At 46.1% G+C, this 22,820-nt stretch overlaps 1 protein-coding gene across 5 annotated transcripts in view; it reads left to right on the top strand.

Moving 5' to 3' along the window:
- FAM221B (family with sequence similarity 221 member B) overlaps window positions 1–22,820 on the top strand; it is a 194,019-nt gene that overhangs the window by 150,701 nt on the left and 20,498 nt on the right. For 3 of the 5 annotated variants that reach the window (XM_085627804.1, XM_085627796.1, XM_085627798.1), the window contains 2 exons: window positions 15,103–15,222; window positions 21,936–22,080. In XM_085627804.1, the coding sequence (XP_085483930.1) occupies window positions 15,103–15,222; window positions 21,936–22,080 (265 nt within the window). The remainder of the gene's footprint in view (window positions 1–15,102; window positions 15,223–21,935; window positions 22,081–22,820) is intronic. The other 2 variants (XM_085627805.1, XM_085627802.1) reach the window with 1 other exon arrangement.

Below are 22,820 nucleotides of genomic sequence, written 5' to 3'. Positions count from 1 at the left end.
AACACCCAGAAGTACCGGCAGCAGGTCACGGTCAACGGACAACGGGCCGAAGCCCTTCGCGACACCGGCGCCAGTATCACCGCTGTCCGCTGCCACCTGGTGACCCCTGAACAGATTCTACCGAATGTGCTGTGCCCTGTCCGGACGGCCGACAACAGTGAAAGCCTATGCCAGATGGCCCTGGTCCCCTTCGAGTGGGGAGGGGTGACGGGCCTGCTGAAGGTGACAGTGCGCGACGACGCCCCGGTCGACTGCCTCCTGGGGAACGACTTGGAGAGTTCCCCCTGGGCTCAAGTAGAACGACGAGAGCACCTCCGAATGTTGGGACTGGCTGATTGGGCCTGCGCCATCACCCGGTCCATGACCGCCCAGGCCCCCCGCTCATCCTCGACCTCCGGGACCGCCCGACCCGAGGGGCTCACACCCCCTCCCGCCAGCAGCGAGGAGGAGGCGGACACCGACCCTGGGTCCAGCGAATCCTCCCCCGAAGAGATGACTTCTCCGAGCGCCCTACCAGGGCTGACGCAATGGCAACACGAAGGGGGCCCCACCCGAGAGCAGTTCCAGCAAGAGCAACAGTCCTGTCCCTCTCTCGAAGGGGTCCGGCAGCAGGCGACCGCGCAAGCCAACGGTGACCAGACCGGCACCCACTGGATCTACTGGGCCGAGGGCCTGTTGTACAGCGAACAGAAAGTAGCAGAACTCGGGGCCAGCCGCGTGTTGGTGGTCCCCCTCCGCTTCCGGGAGTTTCTTCTCAACCTGGCCCATGATGTGCCCCTCGCCGGACACTTGGGGCAAGACAAAACGTACAGTCGTCTGGTGACCCACTTCTACTGGCCCCGGATGCGGAGAGATGTGGACAACCACTGCCGGTCCTGCCAGACCTGCCAAGCCAGCGGAAAGACGGGGGTCGGGTCAAGGCCCCCCTCCAGCCCTTTCCCGCCGTCAGCACCCCGTTTGAACGGGTCGGAATCGACATTGTGGGACCCCTGGACCCCCAAACCGCCCTGGGCCACCGCTTCATCCTGGTCCTCGTGGACCACGCCACCAGGTACCCGGAGGCGGTCCCGCTCAGAACCATAACGGCCCCTGTGGTAGGCCGGGCCTTGATGGGGATCTTCTCCCGAGTGGGATTCCCCAGCGAAGTGGTGAGCGACCGCGGCACGAACTTTATCTCCAGGTACATGCGGTCCCTGTGGCAACAGTGCGGGGTCACATACAAGTTCACGACCCCATATCACCCTCAGGGGAACGGACTGGTTGAGCGGTTCAACCGAACATTGAAAGGGATGATCCAGGGCCGGGAAGAACCACTCAGGAGGAAATGGGATGTCCTGCTGCCCTGCCTCCTGTTCGCCTATCGGGAGGTCCCGCAGAAGTCCCTGGGGTTCAGCCCGTTTGAACTATTGTATGGACACCCGGTCCGCGGACCGCTCAGTCTGGTCAAGGAGGGCTGGGAGATGAAGCCCCGAGGCGCCCCTCCTGACGTCTACCGATACCTCCTGACCCTCCGAAACCAGACCCGCAAGTTCCGAGCCCTCGCCGAAGCCAACCTCGAGGCCAGCCAGGAGGACATGAAGCGGTGGTACGATCGCAACACTTCTACTGTAGAATTCGAGCCAGGTCAGAAAGTATGGGTCATGGCCCCGGTCGAACCCGGCGCCCTCCAGGACAAGTGGACCGGGCCCTTCAAGGTGGTGGAGAAGAAAAGTCCCGTCACCTACTTGGTCGATCTGGAGTCCCCCCGGAACCCCCTCCGGGTCCTACATGCTAACAGGCTAAAACCCCACTTCGCCCGGACCGAACTGAGCCTGCTGCTGGCGACCGACGAGGGGGGCGAGGACGACTCCGAGCCCCTGCCCGACCTCTTGCAATCCGACATTCACGATGGATCGATCGAAGGGGTCCAACTCGCCTCGTCCCTGACCCCGGAACAGCGCAACGACTGCCAGCGATTACTGCGGGACTACGCAGCCCTCTTCTCTCTCACCCCGGGGGTGACCCACTGGTGCGTCCACGACGTCGACACCGGGGAGAACCCCCCCATACGACACAGAGCCTACCGGGTGCCTGACCGAGTGCGGGCCTGCATCCAGGCCGAAGTAGCGAAGATGCTGGCCCTGGGGGTCATCGAGCCTTCCGACAGCCCGTGGGCCAGCCCTGTCGTCCTGGTGCCCAAGGCCGCAGCTCCCGGCCACCCCCCGGAGTTGCGATTCTGCGTAGACTACCGGGCCCTGAATGTAGTAACCAAGACAGACGCACACCCGATACCCCGGGCCGACGAACTCATCGACCGCCTAGGGGCCGCTCGCTACCTGAGCACGCTGGACCTCACCGCCGGGTACTGGCAAATCCAGCTCACCCCCGGCGCCCAAGAAAGATCCGCCTTTTCGACTCCGGATGGGCATTACCACTTTCGGGTGATGCCCTTCGGAATGAAGAACGCCCCGGCCACCTTCCAGCGACTGGTGAACAAAGTTTTGGCCGGGCTTGAGGCCTTCAGCGCGGCCTACTTAGATGACATTGCCGTGTACAGCAACCACTGGGCCGAGCACCTCCTCCACCTAAAGGCCGTCCTGGCCGCCCTCCAGCGGGCCGGGCTCACAATCAAGGCCAGCAAATGCCAAATCGGCCACGGATCCGTGACCTACCTGGGCCATCAAGTGGGGAGCGGGCAGGTGGCCCCCCTCCAAGCAAAGATAGATGCCATCCAGACCTGGGAACCCCCCACTACCCAGACCGCTGTCCGGGCCTTCCTGGGCCTCACCGGATACTACCGACGGTTTATCCGGGACTATGGGAGCATTGTCGGCCCCCTCACAGAGTTAACGTCCAAAAAGCAGCCCAAGAAGGTACACTGGACACCCCGCTGCCAAACAGCCTTCGACACCCTCAAAACAGCCATGTGTACTGCTCCGGTGCTGCAGGCCCCGGACTACCAGAAGGAGTTCGTGGTACAGACGGACGCCTCCGAGTATGGGATCGGGGCCGTTCTCTCCCAAACTGACGAAAAGGGGCTCGACCGACCAGTGGCCTTCATCAGCCGGCGACTACTGCCCCGGGAGCAACGCTGGAGCACTATTGAGCGCGAGGCCTTCGCTGTGGTGTGGGCCCTCAAGAAGCTCCGGCCCTACCTCTTTGGCGCCCACTTCCGGGTCCAGACCGACCACCGGCCCTTGCAATGGTTAATGCGAATGCGGGGCGAGAACCCCAAACTGCTGCGATGGTCCATCTCGCTACAAGGGATGGACTTTGACGTCGAACACCGGCCCGGCAATGACCACGCCAACGCCGACGGCCTGTCCCGCTTCTTCCGCCTTGACGAGGAGAATCCCCAAGGAGATGGGTGACTCTCCATGCCTTCGGCTGGGGGGGACGCCTGTTGGACCCGGCCTCGTGGCGTGGTCCTTAACCCCCCTGGACTGTGGCCGTTCCCCGCCCCGGCCTTCACGGGCCACCCGTCTGAACTGCTCCAAGGCCCCTCACCTGGAACTGCACGTGGTCGCATGCTCCTCAGGGCTCCGCCATCTTGTTGGCATCTACGTCACCCCGTACACCAGCCAGAGCGACCCCGCTCAACCCGGCCTCGACCCCAGCGAAGCTCCGACATCGAGGCACCACGGACTGGCCAGGGGGTGCCGCAGGAACCATTCATCGCCCCCGGCGGAGGACGGTCTCGTTGGGACCCCCAACTGTCCTCCCCTCTCGAGGTGTGATCGCCCTGCAAACTCCCATGGGCCTGGCGCCTCTCCTGCTGGGCGTCTGGCCACCTCCACCCGGCCACTCCGCCCCCTCGGGCGCAAGGGTCCGGACATCAAAGGGCTCCAGGCCTATATCTGGGGCGACCCCACCACAGCTCGGCAGTTGTATCCCGGAGTCGAGAGCCCTGCTGATCGAATCGCGGCTGACCCTACGGAGAAGAACTCTTGTCGGAACCATCACGAGCCCGGCTGACTGCGTCGCGGCTCCCTCTTGTGAACCCTTCCTGAACCACCTGGAACATCGGAGCCCTGCAGACGCCGTCGCGGCCCCACCTCGCTGAGACCTTCCTCGGAGCCCTGCTGACGACGTCGCGGCTCGAGCTGAGCAGAAACCATCTTGAGAGCCCTGCTGATTGAATCGCGGCTCTCCACGAACTGTACGCCAGAGCCCTGCTGACGCCGTCGCGGCTCGACCCCTCCGAGATCGGAGGTCCTCCAGCTTGAGGATACGAACTGGGCACCAGGTACCCTCGTACCACATTCCTGCCAAAGACTGTCCCGCTACCCCTACCCTTCTAAAGAGACATTGAGACTTTTGGTGGATCCCTCGATCCCTTCGTGTAAATATTGAACTCGTAACCTTTTATTGATGATAAAGAATTGCTTGTCTTGAGACAACCTCCTTGAGTCCGGTGTGGTGGTGTTACTGTGCTAGTACGTGATAGGAGAAGGATCTCTCAGGAGACTTCTCGGCAGCGCTCGGCTACTTCGTGCAGTGCGAGGGCCCCCCCCTTGGTGGTCTCACCGACTCCTCGGGGTCCGCCTTCCAACACACGGTAACGTAAATTCCGTCCTTCGTGTGTAATGAACAATAAATCAGTCAATTGTTTATGGTAGCATGGTAATCCCAATGCATTTCGAGTCGAACTGACTCTTCGTCAGGGGATAAAGGTCCTAGGAATAAATGTAATAATCAATATCAAGACACAGGACCAAAGCATTATACAAGTGATGTAATATGTAACGAAACAAGGTGATGTGAAAGTAGAATCACTAGATTAGGTGTACAATCCCAGAGAAGTCAAAGCGTGTCGGAAGGAGAAAATAGAATGAAATGTTCGGTAAGTATGGTTAAACAAAGAGAAACATGACGTTCATGTGGCCAGAAAAATCCGGTACATCAGAAATTAGAGACTGGATTCGCTAGAGGTGTTAAGTGTGCATAGAAACACAGTGGAGAAAAGTTCCGAGGAAAGTTGAATAAAGGTGCCGGTTGAAAGGAAATGGAGGTTGCAAAGACCGAGTAAAGGAACCCGGAAAAACAGATGTAAGGGAGGTGCAAGACACAAGGAAGGTAAACAGTGGTTATCATGCTAGTAGAGAAAGTCGTTAGCGTGTACACTACGGAAGACTTGAAGAGCGTGAGGCGGAAGGATAGGCTAATTACCTTAAATCAAACGTAGAGTCCGTGGCGGTACAAAAATTTCTAAATAGCCGAGTCTAACGGGGTAAAATATATAAACCAGGTAAGAACCAAATTAACGGAAAGCGTCATTAAGTTCCAGAACAAAAGGGTAAAGATACGGGAGTGCCACTTACCAAGTGTAAAGCGGTCTTCCGTTACACCGTGAAGTGAAGAGAGTGACAAAGGACCAGGATTAGCGTAGTAATAATGCGTAAAGGAAGGTCGACATGGAGATAGGACTTCGTAGAAATGGAAAATAGTAGCGCGCCATGTTTGAACAGAGTCCTGTTCAAGGAAAGTTGTAACTAAACTAAGGGAAAACCATGAGGGTATGAGTAAGAAAGATAAAAAAAAATATAAAAAATATAAAGAAGTAAGAAAAGAATTGACGGGAAACGTGAAATAGAACGAAAGCGGAGTGGGATGGAAAACTTAAGTAAGCACACCTTCTGAAAGAATTGGTGAAACAAGTTAAATAGAGAAAAAGGTGTGTGTGTATGCGTGAATTGGAAAGTCTAGAATTCACCGAAGGGTGTTGAGGATAAAAACAGGAGATGTATCAAGTATAAAATGGAAACCGAGAGTGTATCAGAAAGGAATGTAGTAAGCGGTACGGTAGGGGAAACATCATAAGTGAATGAGGTACACTGTACAATGAGGAGATACATAGATTACAGAAAACAACTGTATTCCAGACGGTCATTAAGCCCGTTGGGGTGACAGGAATCAAGTCTTTTTATCCAAATAAGTTCTTTTTGGAGGAGTCTTTTGGTATTGTCGGTGCCTTTTAGTGTGTTCACGACTTCTAGCACCAGAAATCTCAATTGACTGATGTTATGTCTCTCTTTGTTAAAGTGTGCAGCGACAAGAGATTTCTCAGACTTGGTTCTGATGTTGCTTTTATGTTCAGTTAATCTGACTTTAATTTTTCGCTCAGTCTTTCCCACATAAGGTAAACCACAAGGACATTTGAGTAGATAAATCAAGTTTTTGGAGTCGCATATAGTGGTCATGTGTAGTCGGATGGGTATTCCTTTGGTAGGATGAAGGATCCGTGTGCCTTTGATAACGTTATTACAATGACCGCAGTTCAAGCAAGGGATTGTTCCTCTGTACGTGCTGACAATGGGTTTAGGCGGATGAGATAACAGTTCTTTCAAATTTTTTGTGCGTTGATATGCGAAAAGTGGATGGAAATTGAATATCCCATTGAAATCGCTTTCATTACGGATCATAGGCCAGTATTTCAAGATCACTTTTTTAATTTGTTGACTTTTTGTGGAAAATTTGGATACAAATACCGGTCTATTAGTAGTATCTGATTTTAGAGATTTGTTGAGTAATTGTGGTCGTCCAACTGATTTAGCTCTCTCAATGGCATCAGTGATGACTGTATTAGGGTATTTTATTTCTTTGAATTTGGTAATTAGTTGTTCTTTGTTTTTTTCACCTTTTACACCTGCCCTACTCTCAAATCCTAAGGATGAAACGCATCTCATCTACCACGGACATTTTGGAAAAAACACCGCGCGGTGCCTGCCACCTTGTGCATGCCAATGAAGGGGGGTACCATGGGTACCCCCCAAGTGCAGCGACCAACCCCCCCATTCCCCCTGGTGCTCGCAACGGGCCCCCAAAGCCATTTACCGTATGCCTTTCCATGGCGGAGTCTCCGCCATGAAAGGCATACACACCGCATACATCATAAGGTACCGCCACCATATTGGGGGCCTTTTTCGCCCGGCCTGCAATCCAACTGGCAGAAAAGCGGTGGACGGACTTTCCATCCGCCGTGGTACCCCTCGCCATAGTAATGTGGCGGGAGGTAAATTGTGATGTTATGGTGTGCGGATCGCTACCGCCGGCCAGGCGGTGGCGATCCGCACAACATCATAATGGTCCCCTATGTTCTTTTTTGTTGGATTCGATTAGTTTGTGAAGGGTTGGTTGTATTCTTCCTATTTTGGCTTGGAAGACATTATGCCATCCTTCCACTGCGTTATTTGTTTTAGCTTTTTGTATTAGGGTGCTTTCATAGACATTCCACCAGGGGATGTTGAATTTGGGTTGTCTTCGGTGTCCTGATCTATGTAATCTTCCTACCCATGTATCCTCATAGTTGTCAAGTAAGGGTGTTAGTTTGCTTCATTGGCTTGGTAAAAGGGACTTTCTATCAATAAATATGGTTTGCTACTTCTGCTGTAGGTACATAGGCAAGGGCTGCTAGCTTTTTTATTTGGTATGCAAAGTTGCTGTTCATTGCATATTCTATGCTAAAGGCCTGATTACGATCTCACTAGAAAAGCCCTCCATACGGCTCGGATCCGGAGGGCTTTCCGAGGGAAACGTGCTCCAGGAGTCCGAACGAGCAAGTACAATGCGTCCGTATGCTTACGGACTCGGTTGCTCGGACTCCAATTGAACTTTATGGGATCCTGTGTACTGATGCGTACACAGGCTCCCATAGCGAAAAGTGGTGGGTGGGGAAAAGCGTACACCCGGTGGCAGGCACCCCATGGTGCCCGCCACACTGTGCATGCTTGTGGGCACACCCTCATGACCGATTTGGAGGGCCCCGGGTGAAGAGGGGCCTGCTACAGCGCCCCGAAGTACAATGCCATTTCGTCTCTCTGAGACAGAGTCGAGGCTGCTGTCCAAATTGTGCATCATACTCGCTCAGTCAGATTCCACCTGCATTGTGCAGCACGATTCGGCTGCGAACGAGTTGTACGTACAGGATCGGGTTCCGGAAACGATTCTGTCGAGGCATACGCGATCTTTGTATCGTGCTTGGTTGTTCAGACCTGTGTACGATATGGTTAGAAACAAAGGCTACGAATCAGTTCCGGCAAAGCCAAATCCAATTCAGAGGCCTTCCGAACGACATCGTAATCAGGCCCTTAGTGCTGATTTTTGGAGATGCTTCCACATACCTTGGTTAAAATGGTAATAGCATCCTTGTATTGCAGAATGTGGATATATTTTTTAAATTGCTTGGATCATTGCATGCTCAAAATCTATTATTATTTTTTGAGGAAAAAAATGTTCTGTTCCTTGTTTAATAATTGTTAGTAGTTCTATATAGGTCGTACTTTGTTTATTGGGAAATAGGGCATATATGGAGGGGATGTTGGTTTCTTGGTATTCAACATGGATAGTGTGAAGCTGATAGATGGTTTAGGACATACTTTAAATGTGCCAACCATCATCACATTGTTTCAATTTTGCATGTTGGTGTTAGTGGCAAAGATGATAATTCTTTTTTCATGACTGTTGTTGTCATAAAGAATGAATTTTTCATCTTTGTGTGTGACTGTGTATTCCCATAGTATTTCTATATCGGAGAAGGTTTTGGGATGGGTGGTGTTTGAGTAATTGATCTTTTTGTTCTGGCTAATAGGCGTTTTAGGTTTGGGATGGAAGGTAACTGCCCAGGTACATGTCCCAGAACACGTGTGAGAACATGTTTTAAAATTTCTGTGCTAGTTTGTTGTGAGCTAGTGCTTGCTTCTTTGATGTTTTCTACAGCGTCACTAACCTGTGACACTGTGTCGGTGGTTGTGTTCTTTAACATTAATTACGGTTGTTTCCCTGGTGATTGCTCTCCCATAGCAAGAATTGGAGTTAATTTTAATCATACTTACACATGTGTTATTTTTTTTTTCTTTTTTGATGCTTTCACGACATTTGTTGGTGGTTTACTGGTTTAATTGTTTTTCTGTTTGTTTGAAAAAAAAATGTTAGTTTTATTAATGTGAGTTATGTTTAGTTAGTGTCCATTTTTATTTCGGTATTTTTCGTTATTTTTATGTTCTAAAAAATACTTACTCTTTTTCGTTGACGTACTTTATTTCTTTGATCTTGTTTTTTAATTGGAAATTTTGTAGCCTGTTGAATGGAAATAAGAGAAAGGTTTTTATTATTTATATTAGTTATATTTTGTTTGTTAGGATTGTATTTAGGTCTAATAATTTAAGTTTTACAAATAGTGAAGAGATATACTTACTTAATTTTATGTATTTCGTTAGTGTTGATTTTGTTCCTTCTTTTAGTAGGAAATGGTGGATTAGAAATTAGTATGTACTGTAGAGTATTCGTGAAGTTTAGTCTATAAAATATGAACAGGAAAAAACAATGGTTTTATTTAGTAGGTTTATATGTTTAATTGTTTTTAGTTAAGGTTATTTATTTATTTTACATGTTTTGCGCTTACCTTTAATGAGACTTTTCCGTTGTAGTAGTCTATGTACATCTTTTTCGTTGTGTTGTCTGTCTGGCAAAGTTTTGTCCTTCTCCAATGTTTGTCAGTTTTGAGGTAATTTTATGGTTAATTAATTGGTTACTTTTATAGCGTTAGTTTAATTAGTTGCAGCTTTGTATTGGGTTTTGTGTAGTTTCATTTTATTGGTTGGAATAGCATCTGTATGATTATTTTGGCAGTCATAATTTAATTTGTTTAATGTATTTGGTATTTATTTAAAAGCGCTTTTTTATTTTATGTTATGATATAAATAGAATTTATGTTTTAATATAAGTTATATTTTTTTATATGTTGTATATTTATTTATTTATATTTGATAGTGGTAATTATAAATTTTCTGTTTTTGTGTTTGTGTATTTATTTTAATTAGATTTTTTAAGGTTATTAGTTAGCAGTTTGGTTTTCGTAGATGTTCAATACATTTTTAATGTATGTTTTAATGTTTGAAATGTGTGTTTTTTTAAAGCGTTAAAATGTTTACAATGTTTGAATGTTATTTTTATGTTGAGTTAAGATGTATTTTAGCAATGTTTGTGTTCTCGTTATTAGTTAAGTCAATATTTTAGTTGGATTGTTTGTTTATTAGAATTTTCCGATATTTTTGTGTATGATTATTTTGTAGTTGATATTTTTTCCTCGATATATGTGTAATTTCAATTGTGTGTATTGCTAGTCGATATGTGTGTGAGGCTTCCTCTTCCATAAAGGCTGACTTTCCAGATAAAAGGGGTGATTGTTTAGTGTTTTCCAAAATTTGGAGTCCTGTTATAAAAAAAAAAAAAAGGGGGAACACAACACACAGTTTGCTGTGCTCCAATAGTCACTCTATTGTTTTTTGTGATTGGTCTGTGTATAACACAGCTTTGCTCTCCCACCTGTTGCTTAATATTACCAGAGCTTCCTACCAGATTTTCTTTTTCAGCCCATGTTGAGTTAAACTGGATGCAGATGGGCAGAGAATGAGAAGGTCTAAGGCAAATTACTCTATGTGTCCTGCATCAATCCTAACAAACCTTTTTCTCAGCAGCCCTTGGTCATGAAACTTTCAACATGAACAATATTGAGAAGGGCGATAATTCCAACCTAAACAATGTGTTAAACAGTGAACCATTTTTCCTCAAGTAGGTTTATTTGAAGGAACATAGACATCTCTTCCACTGTGTTATTTTTTCCATCAGAGAATCTCCCCAAATAGCAATTCGTTTGAGTCCAGTTCACAAAACGGCCATTTTGAAAGGCCACACCTATATTTTGTGTAAATCCTTACTGTCAAAAACTGCACAAAGAATTCAAGGCCCACTCTTATGAATCTAGAACTGCCACAGATACCTAATTAAATGTACACATGCAGTAATGTATAGATGTACACTTTTACATCCAGAAATGGACAAGTGGATGTGCTCTCTTTTTTCCCAATGAGGCAAATATTTTTCCTCTACTTCTCTGTCAGTTTTTGAGGTGCTAGCTTCCAATTCCAGCTTGGAAACTCATGAACTCCTGCACTGAGATCAACAAACCTACAATCCTTTCCAGGATGGGGAACTGCCTGGAAAAGAGTTACAAACTTGGTGGAGCTTTCAAGGAACACCCACAAGCCACCTCTGCAAGCAGATTTCAACACACAACAATTCCACAGTTCTGCTCTGTAATCAGTGAATCAGGATTGGTGTTTGTCTTCTTAAGTGCTCTTCTTGTGCACCTAAGTTTGAACAAATAGTTTGTGATTCAGTGTCTTTGTATCTACACCTCCTGCCCCAGGACGTCCATTACAGAGCGTCTAATCCTTCCACCGTGGGCCTCTCCCCACTCTTTTTCCTCCTCCATAAACTCAGTTTGCTTTTACTCCTAATTAGTTTTCACTCATTTTTATTGATTTAAAAGATAATTTAATTGTTTTAAAAGGAAACATTAATGGGCTTTCCCCAATTTCATGAGTTAACGTAAGATATCCTGGTCTGTTGGCTTAGAGATCTAACTAATGCATCCACTGTAGGGGCATGTGTTTGACCGCATGGTCAGAGGTCCAAATCCCAGCCGGTCCACTCAGCCTTTCATCCTTCCAAGGTTGATAAAATGAGTTCCATTGAGTTGTGTAAAAGGAAACATCTGTTATTCAGCGGCAAAATACCTGTAGTGGTGAATGTGCGCATTACAAATACACGCTATGTTATAACCAGAAGTGTGGAACAAGAACAAGTTAACAAGTACCCCTCAACTCCCTTACCCCCCACCTTCTTCCCCCATTCACTCACCATCCACCATTTTACAAAAACCTGCTCAAAGCACTTTGGGGGTGATTATGATGATAGAAGGCCCGCCACCGCCAGCCATGCGGTGGCGGGCCCTACACCATCTGACAGCAATTTCCCCCCGCCAAATTACGATGGCAGGGGGAATCGCTTTCGGACCGCAGCGGTCGCAAAGACCGCCCGCCACGCTTCTGCCACAGGCAATTGTCAGCATCTTTAAAATGGTGGCGGTGCGTAGCAGACACCGTCCGCCAAATTACACTGTTGGCTGTAGCCAACCTTTCCAGAAAGGCTGGCGGGAATTAGTTTCTGGGGCCCGTTGCGGGCACCCTTGTGTTGGGGGGAGGTGGTGCTGCACTGGGGGGGCACCCATGGTAACCTACTACATTTCCCTGAACTAAGTGGCAGGCACCGCGTGGTGCCTGCCATGTAGTGCAGGGAAACGCACGACATGCTGTTTTCGCATTGCAGGGGGTGCCGAAGCCAGCAATGGTTTTTAAAAAATATATATTTTTATTTGCATTTTGCTAATTACATACAACAAAATAATTCAACACAAGATCAGTTACAGTCCTGCAGTGACATACATATATTGGTTGTGGCTCATACAATCCCGCATCATAACCCCTTAGAACTTCTGGAAGAATCCAGTTCTGCCTGTTCACATATCTCCATTGTCGTAGCACAAGGCCCCTGTTCGTCTGGGATATTTGAAAGTTAGGAGCCCAAGCTAATGTACAGAATGGAAGGAAAGGCCCCTCAAAAGACCCACTAACCCGTTCCCAGCTCCCCATCTAGGCCATAATATGTCCTCCATTTGCCCCACACCCTGCGGAATTTCTTCGGGCACCCCCTCGCCTTACAGGTGACCCTTTCTACCGCCATGTACATGTCCATCCCTGCTTTCCAGTCAAGGAGCAGGGGAGTGGCTGCAGCCCCCCAAGTTCATGCTATGTCTCTTTTCGCTACCACCAGGGCTAACATAGTAAAAATAAGGTGCGATCTGCTCAGGTCGACATTCCCGGGTAAACCCAACAGTATGAATTTAGGGTCCAAGGGGATAGTTGATTCTAGGACCTTGGTCAGTTCCCCCAATACTTACCCTCAGTAGGCCTGTATCTCAGTGCAGTCCCAAATGATGTGATAAAATCCCCCCTCTCATAGCCACATCTCTGACAATTAGGGTCTCTGGATCGGCCCATGTGGAAGAGTCTGGTCCTATCATAGTAGACTCTGTGGAGTATTTTATATTGGATTAGGTGGAGGTGAGACTTGATAGCCACCTCCCTCTGGTCCATCAACGCTGCTTCCCAATCTATGTTCTCAAGGACTCCTAAGTTCTGTTCCCAGGTCTCCCCCAGCTTACCCAGCCTGTCTGGTGCATTATTATTTAAAGTTCGATAGGTAAGAGATACCGCCTTGGTCACCACGTGTTCCTATAGTAGGCGCCCTTCCAGTGGTGCATAGTCTGGTAGCGAGGAGGAGAGTAGGGTCTCTGCCTGCCAGGCATGTCGGAGTTGCACGTACTTTAAGAACTGGGGGGTATGCAATGCAAAGTCTGTCTGTAGCGTGGGAAAGCTTTAACGTTTACCCTTAGCTACGATATCACCTACAGTAGATACCTATGGCATCCCACCCCTCGAAGCCCATCAGTTTTGGGATTTCTTTCAGCCAGCTGCAGCCAGCAATGTTAACCTAGCATGATCCATCCCCCACGGTGACAGTCACATCATAATACGTGGTGCGGGACCGCTGCCTTACAGACGGGCAGCCCCAGGCACCGCTACGATGGTGGATGGACTCGAGTCTGCCCGCCACCGTAATCAGCCCCTTTGTCTTTTGTCTTTCCATTGAGGTTCTTAATCATTCACCCAACATCAGTTACGTCTCTAGTGCCTTGTGTAATCCGTAAAACTCTCAATCTTGTCGGGCGACTGAGAGCCCCATGGTCTTTGTCTTCATAAGTCAGGTTCCTACAATCACTGTTGTTTTTGTTCTTCTTAAACGCTCTTGTCTCACCCAGCGGCCACATATCCCCACTCATCGTTCTCCATTTATTTTTTTCCCGCCATCGCACGCCCCCACTTCATGGTATTGTTTAGATTTCTAAAGATATCCCCTTCCTCTTCCTTTCTCTAATTCCCTTTCTTTCCAGTCCTCCACACCAATGTTCTTCATTTTCTTTCTTCTGTTATCAGTCCTCCTATTCACATATGCTCCTTCCACTTTTAGTTTATAGTTCAAATTGGAACAGTTTAACGAACCTTGCTTTTTTGCTGCTCGAGTTCCATTTTCCACTTTTCAAAAAATAAATCATTTTAGAATTTAATTCCGCTTTTCAGGATTAATTTTTTTTGTTGCTTGACAAAACTCATTTTTTACGTTTGGAATTCAAGTGGGAGTTTTGTCTGTCTAGCTGTGAGATGGCAAGTATCCAACGTGTATAGTCACATAATGATTGAGATACCTTCAACCCCTTTTGTAAACAGCCAGGTCCGGTGGCTTTGTAGTCTAATGGATTCACTCCAGAAATCGGTGTTTGCCCTCATGGCAACCGGTTCTAATCCCAATTGGTCCACTCATCCATTCCCCATTTCATGGTCAATAAAATGAGTACTGTGAGCTGGGTAACTATAAACATCTGTCTAGAGTTACACAGAACAAACTGCACCAAGAAGGGTGAAAAATTAAAGACTACTACTGAAATAAGTGTTATCATGCACTGCATTTACCATGATGCATTGGGGGCAAGTGCTGGGATGAGAGGCAATGTGCTTCCACCCTCCTGCTGTTTGAGTTGATGCACCTGTTCCCAGTGAGTGGTACAGAGACCAGAGAAGACTTTGGGCACTTATTAACCCCTTCAGTACCACGCCCTTTCCCCCTCCTGTGCCGGGCGTTGCACTAGTGGGTGGGGTTCATGACGAGATAATCTCGTCATGGGCACAGCGCAACCGTGCACCATGACGAGACTATCTCGTCATGGACACTGAAGAGGTTAATACTTCATGTAAGAATTCTATGTATGATGTGCTGCACTATCTCTTGAACGCAATGTTTGTGAGGCCAGCATTGTATTTTGTATCCATGTAGTGATGAAAAGTCATGAGACAGCCTTAGGAATAGGTCAGTTGAGAGGGTGGGTCATACCTTCATGTACACATTATCAAAGATTATGCTACACCAAAAACACACTCATTTCACTCACTTATCTTCTCTCATCTCTCAGCTTCCTCATCAACTTCCTGAATGTCTGAATTGCCCTTCTGCGTCAACGCTACTGCAGTTCTTCTGTATTTAGCATGCATCCACAAATCCTGTTTTACAATCTCCTCCATCCATAACTGGCATAGGCCGGTTTAGAAGCATCTTAGCTTTTAAAGACCTATTCAAGTGTGGACACTTTTGCTTTCTGTTTTTTTGCAGATTGCCGCTGTCAGTTCTTTGAATCAGCCTTTCTCTGTGCAGCCTGTGACAGGAAGTGGGAGAAACATCAAACCTACTTTGAGACAACCGAAATGAGAAGGAAGTCAAATCTTCCATTTGGTAAGGTTCCACTGGGTGTGTTGGCTCAATCTTTAACCACATGAACTTAGGAATGCTGCTAATCAGGTGTTTTGACATGGTAGGAGGAACTCCATCTAGGTACTCTGGTGTAAACTCAAGACCCGAAGAATGCCTTAAAAGTATAACTTCAGCAGTATCTTTAACCATGTGTGCCTCCACCCAAGTACTCTGACCTTTTCAGTCAACTCCATCAACTACAAAATGTCTAGGAATATAGATGGTGGTGCATATTCGCGATGGTAAACTTACACATGAGTTAATCTACATGTTTACATTTATTCCCACACTTCTATGATAAAGTATAGGGAATTGGTAAAACATTTGACACTTTAAAAAAATATTTAAAATGTTTTAGAATAAACATTAATGTAAATTAATTGCATACATTTATTTTATATGTCAATCAAAAACAACAGGTTGCATCCTAATAATATAATTTGAAATTAAATATTAATTAATTTAAATCTATTAAAATAAATTCAAAATATTTTGTAAAGTTTTTTTTTTAATCTCACCTAAAGTAAAATGTTTATATTAATTTGGTGTTGAAAACAAATATAAGTTCTGTATAGAATTAATTTAAAATAACTCATTTTATTTTTTAAATATACCATTTACTTTTGAATTTAATAAAGGATATTAAAGTATTTTAAAATGAAATAGTAATTATTTTGTATTATATATACTTTTTTAAACATTTAATTAAATGTATATATTTTTAAGAAGTTAAAATTAATAAATGTCTTTTAACAGTAATTCCAATGCGGTGCTATGATAAGCCCTTGCCTCCTTTACTTTCCATGGGAGGGTGTTGCAGCAGCAGTGGTTGGCCATGTGTGGTACTGGACTTAATCCATGTCTGTGTTGGAGTACATTTATTATTGTTTTGGATCTTTTTAGTAGTAATTTAGTTAGTGAATAGCAATGGGCTTACTGTTTTGCAGGTGGTGTCCCTCCCTTAACCCCCCCTTCCTCCTCCCAAACCTCTCCCATTTTGTAGTAAGTATTCCCCACTTTCCAGCTACTCTCCCAGTCCCTCTCACATTTACTACTAAGGGGTCGATTCCGATCTCGGTCGGAAGGGCTCCGAATCGGCTTTGGAATTGGCTACAGCTATCCAGAGCCCTTTTATCCGCCCGATTATTCACAGTTCCGAACGACCAAGTACGATGCCTGGAAAAGCTTAGCCCTGACCGAATCGGTTTCTGAAGTCATTTGGGGTGATAGAGCCTTCCGGAGCCGATTCGTACAGTTCTATGGATTAGGTTTTCCAAGCGAGCAAGTATGGTGAACAATTCGGACAGCCTTTCCGATTTGGTTTGCCCGGATCGAATAGGCTTCTGGAATCGTTCTTTGGGGGCCAATAGCAGGCCCCCCTTCACCCGGGGCCCTTCAAATCGGGCCTGTGTGGTGACCAATGGGTCCCCCCTTTCAGACCATCAACAGAGTGGCAGGCACCAAGGGGTGCCCGCCACAGGATGCACGATCATCCCCAACCACCCCTTTTGTCAATGCGAGCCTGTGTATGCGTTCAGTACACAGGCTCCCATTGAAGTCAATGGGAGACCGATCGAATCGTATTCGGATGCATTCAAATGCATCATACTCGTTCGGGCGAACTCCCACGATCCGAGTCGTACGGAAAGAATTCCGGATCCGAGTCATTTGGTATGCTTTCCGAACGAGATCAGAATCGGCCCCTAAAACCTAGGCATACATGTGTAGAGATCCTCACAAAGAAAAGATAGGTGAGGCAGAGACCTTTGCACGTAGTTTAGTGAATAACATTTGTTGTATGTGAGTAGTACTATGGAAGTACTACATAAGGCCGGTCATGATTAGGCTCCATGGTATGTAATCATGTAACCAGAAGAGTGATATTTCACTTTCTGTACCATAGACTTCAACACCATGACCACATGAATCTTTACAAATCGGTAGTAAACATGGACTTTAACACCATACCCTGAATTATCGATCCAACCAGGTATTGTATCTTAGCCATTAACGTATCAGAAATCTTACAAACAGGTACTTTAACAGATTAGTTATCTAGCATGAAAGACCCCTTGAACCAATTCCCTGAAATATATATATATATATATATATATATATATATATATATATATATATATATATATATATATCCAGAGCACTCCTTCACCTATGCCTTGGAAAGCACCTGTAAATCCACAGAAAGGAGCACGGACCACAATTCGATGCATACGATAGTTGTTTATTTCACTCAAGGTATGCCAGCCATGACGCGTTTCGACTCCGTGGAGCCTTGATCACATGACACGCCATGAAGTCACCTGCTCGTTTAAATACATTTTTTTCTTTTTTTGCACAGTTACAACTTCCGGTCTGTGTTAAAGTGACAGTGCTCTCAGTGCCTATTTACAAATTTAATTTGGGGTTGGTTGGCCCGCCACAGGATGCACGATCATCCCCAACCACCCCTTTTGTCAATGCAAGCCTGTGTATGCGTTCAGTACACAGGCTCCCATTGAAGTCAATGGGAGACCGATCGAATCGTATTCGGATGCATTCAAATGCATCATACTCGTTCGGTCGAACTCCCACGATCCGAGTCGTACGGAAAGAATTCCGGATCCGAGTCATTTGGTATGCTTTCCGAACGAGATCAGAATCGGCCCCTAAAACCTAGGCATACATGTGTAGAGATCCTCACAAAGAAAAGATAGGTGAGGCAGAGACCTTTGCACGTAGTTTAGTGAATAACATTTGTTGTATGTGAGTAGTACTATGGAAGTACTACATAAGGCCGGTCATGATTAGGCTCCATGGTATGTAATCATGTAACCAGAAGAGTGATATTTCACTTTCTGTACCATAGACTTCAACACCATGACCACATGAATCTTTACAAATCGGTAGTAAACATGGACTTTAACACCATACCCTGAATTATCGATCCAACCAGGTATTGTATCTTAGCCATTAATGTATCAGAAATCTTACAAACAGGTACTTTAACAGAGTAGTTATCTAGCATGAAAGACCCCTTGAACCAATTCCCTGATAAATATATATATATATATATATATATATATATATATATATATATATATATATACTTTACCCTGCTAACATTAAGGAACCCGCTGTGAATGGCCTTAGATCTAGCCCATAACAACATCATGAAAAAAACATCTTTCTAATCAAATTATTTCACATAACCTTCAAACCCAGGACCTGACGAATCCTTCCGATCAAATATTTTTATAAAGCATTTATCCCTGTGCCCTTCAGAATCCTTTTGAACATTTCTTTCACTTAACGCAGCCTTTAACCCCATAACATTACATGCCTGAGATCTAGGTACCCTGACACATCCATTAATCTGAACCACACAAGAATCTTTCCAGTTAGGGACTTTAACATAGACGTTTACTCGAAGTCCTGAAAACTCTTTCCAAACAAGCCCTTCTACGAATGAGTCATCTCAGCATCCTTCAGAATCCTTCTATATGGGTAGTTTGATGTAAGTAGCCTTCAACTTCATCACATCAGAAACCCTTTCATCCATTCATCCAGGCCTAGATTTTGATCCTGTGACATTATAAATCCTTCAGACAACAGGTCTTGAGAGAGCTTCAGACCCTTTGACCAGAGAGATTCATCGTGGCGCGTCCTATGACCTCATAGATGACTTACAACTACCTCTGTTGTAGACTTTGACCTTTTTGTAAACTTTTCAGTTTAAAGCATCCTCCAGTGTACAAAGCAACATGAACATCCTTGTCTGGTCTATATTGGCAGCTGGGAGCGTTAGCAAACCTGCCTTAGATATTTTTGCCCATCTGAGGAGCCAACGAGCCGTACTGCCCTCTGATAGCGTGTGACTTGAAAGTCAAGCTAATTAATTGACTGCCAAGTTCTCATTCATGCCTGCAGGGTGCAACACTCCTAGAGTCAGCTTTCCAGAGCAGTGCAGCCTGCTAGTGCTTTTAACGTCTCAATATCAGGTTTGGGGTATGAGAGAAATTGGTGGTGTAAATTTTGGAGCTCAACGATCTCAATCAATTCATCTCCCTGCAGGTGTTTGCGATGCCACCTGTCGTCCAAAACATTGAGGTGGCAGCGGTCCAAGCAACCACTGGCTCTGCTTAGTGAATCTACATGATTCTATTTCCATGTGCCTGTTGTGCAGGAACACAGGAAATTAGTGTTAAATTAGCACTTCTAGGACAGGACCTTGTCTTTTGGTCTCGGTGCTGCTGCACGCGGCTTTACCAAGATCTTGGCCCTTTAAACAGCCATTCTAAGGAATCACCAGATCCACTCTGTCCCTACCTGTACAATTATCTCTACAAGCAGCACCAAGGAAGGAGGCATATTCCAGCCTAGCCCTGACTCTGAACCCTGCACAAACTTGTGTTAAAGATAAGCGACCCCAGTCCTTCTTGGTGCCCTTCAAGAGGATCCAGCTCATCAGACAATCCTAGACTCTAGCCTCGCAAAGCCCTTTTCCCCTCCAGAGAAGGTAATGGCCATTGGGCAGATAGTAGGTCACTTCTTCTGTACTAGTCCATGGCAGACTGAAGAATCAAGGGCTCCAGGACTGCATGGGTCTCTGCTTAGGGGTATCACAAGCCAAGCTCCACCAATTTAATAGAACACTGGTACCAGCTGCTGCACGATCAGTCTAGACCTGTCCCAGTTATTCCATCCCTGTATCAGTCATGCGTAGATGCTACTTCTGCTTGAAGTGTTGCACTGTGATGCTGCCCCCAGTAATTACCAGCACTGAGATTAATGCAAGAATTCCATCCATCAACTTTTTGTATTCATCTTCTGTCTGAACTATCACCAGTCCAAAGTGACCACTTACTTATTAGAGTTTGTCTTGGGGATCATTGAAGCGTGCTCCTCATCAGGGCTTTGTGGGACACATCATATTTCACAAACATGGTAGAACTATAACAATACTTTCTATTGTTGACATTCTATCTTTCACTGGTGAACCTAGAGTGGTGATGAATCTGATGAGTTACAACAATAATAAATCCCTCCTCTATGCGAGAAATTCAGTGGGCACCCACTCCCCGATGCTGTGCCAGCTGATAGCAGATATGTGGGATAGGATTTTACAGCCCAGCATGCTCCTAATATTCTCTGACATTACTGAGATCTGAAAATCCAAAGGGAAGAGTCTGAGCAAATGGCTTCACTTCTCCATTTGAGGAGGAAATTCTCCATGAAGCCTTGACCCCAACTTCAAGCCCAGATGCAAGCAGTTTGCCTTCTGTATTGGGAGAGCGTGGGGGTACCTACGGGGTGGCCTGATGCTAGACTGAACCTGAGCTTTCTGTGGGCATTCAAATCAACTCATGTGTTCCCAAAGGCGCTACAGAGCGGAAAGGGAAGCCCAGGATGTTCCCTCATGCTACACCTCCTGCTCGGCCTCACTAAGATTGGTTTTTGAACATGGTACTGGTACAGCTATTACAGAAGGACCATACATACTGTCCACTGAGAGAGTAAGTCTCCCACCATCGCTCAACTTGAGTGCTTAGTTCCTGGACAGCTAACTTTTGTACACCTAGACCTCTCCTCAGAATACCTAGAAATGCTCAACCAGATCTGAGTACCAGGATTAATAGATGATATTCTGCGCTGGGCTCTATCTAAGAACACCAATCAATTCTCTGGCTCAGTGGACGTTGTCATGGTCTTTTCTCATCACTTGGCTGAAACAGTTGGGTGTAGAATCCCTGCAAGATTTACTCAGCAGCCATTGGAACCTACAGAACAGGTTCGTGTGTTACATGTCCACAGCCACAGATTCCAACAAACCATATGTAACTGGCCTAATGCATCTCTTCCCTCCGGGTAGGTTTCTCACTGTCTCTTGGGTCTAAGATATGGTCCTGACCAATCAAGTACATGAACCTGGCTTTATGTCCCATATCACTCATTCAAAGAAGAATTACTAGCAGCCAGCGCCATACATAAGCTGCCACCCTGTTGTTCCTGAAAAACATTCACCGTATTTGATTGGAACAAAATAGGCCAACTTGGTTTCAAAAGTACTGTTGGCATTCAATCTGTGTTAAGAGATTGCACTTCTAGGCCTTCTTTGCACATATGGCTGTCACCTCTCCTGAGACACTGACATAAGGCGCATCTTGCTTTGCACCCTTGATGCCTCCAGGAAGCGATACTCTAACAACCTACAGCTAGCGAATTTAGAAGGTAGTGAAGCTGTGGGCAACTAGGAAGCCCCCCATTGCCAGATAGTCCATATCATTAACCTCATATTATACCCTGCGTGGAGTCCAGCCTCCTCCCTAAGGCTCGGCTCTCTTCTCCATCTCTATGGCATTGTGCCTACATAGGCTACTGAATGCTCACTCTTCTGACACCACCTTTCCTCCCAAAGCAATGCTAAATTTACCACAGTAATCCTGAACAACCTCATAGTCAAGGCCTAATCCTTCTGGTTCTACCATCTCCCACTTCCTGCTTCCCTTTCTCCGCACTGTGTAACTCACCCTTAAGGTTGAGAGTAGATAAGAGCCAGGGCATAAGAATGGGATAAAGTTACCTCTGTAGTTAGTTTTAATCCGTAGACTTTTTCTCATTATCTCAGACCCCCACCCGATCACCCCCTCAATCATCAGCCAGAAACACACACTGACCACTGATTGACTCCTGTTTTTCAGAATGGGAACTGGCGAGGGTACATGTGAACACAGGGATGGGGAGACATGCCGTGCATGAAGCATTTTCCAGAGCAGCCCCTCTGTGCCAGGGTACCAACAAAGTTGATAATGCCTACAAACTAAGAGTAACAGAGTCACCATTAAGGTAACTTTCCCATTATGATTGTTGTTTCTCCTAAATATTGGATTGTCACATAATATACTGATTAAAATACTATCCACCATTCATAAGTACATATGCACCACAAATAATACATGTAAATACTGTGTCCATGTTCGAAGGAGGATTATTAGTAGGGGTAAGTGTGCACCTGACACTGGCAATAAGGCGACCAACGCAACATAAGGTCCCGACATTGTCTCAATAAATTATTCCCTTGCTCAACCCCTGGTAGCTAGCAACGAACAGGCAGGCTCAACCTAGGAGACTGGTGGACAAAGCATTGAAAAACACCAACACATTTAATAAGCAAGACACAGCACACAATAAAAATCCAATACAATCCAGCTGGAGAGTGCTGTGTAGATGGACTAATCATACCATGGTAAAGTGAGGGAACGTTTTTAAAAATTACGCTATTGTTTGAATTTCATGATTTTATAAACACTGCTATCTGAATTTGCTATTGTATGCTTTAAATACCTTTGAAGTCCGGACTTGAAGGACTGCTACTAAGGGGCGGGGGAACCTGATCTTGATCGGGCAGTGAGGAAATTGCCGAACCATACAGAGGACCTCTGTCCTCAGGACACCATAGACTCAGGGAAGGTTGGCGCATTATGTGTCCGACATGCACGTATATTTATGACGGCAGGGGTTCTGTCCGCTCCCAACCTGGACCCGGGCCAGGAACCCTACCCAAACCCCCATACACTGTTAGCCTC

Source organism: Triturus cristatus, chromosome 2_1, assembly GCF_964204655.1.
Source record: "Triturus cristatus chromosome 2_1, aTriCri1.1, whole genome shotgun sequence".
NCBI classification, from domain to species: Eukaryota; Metazoa; Chordata; class Amphibia; order Caudata; family Salamandridae; genus Triturus; species Triturus cristatus.
Note: the sequence above shows the minus strand (reverse complement) of the source record. Positions and strands in the feature narration are given on the sequence as shown.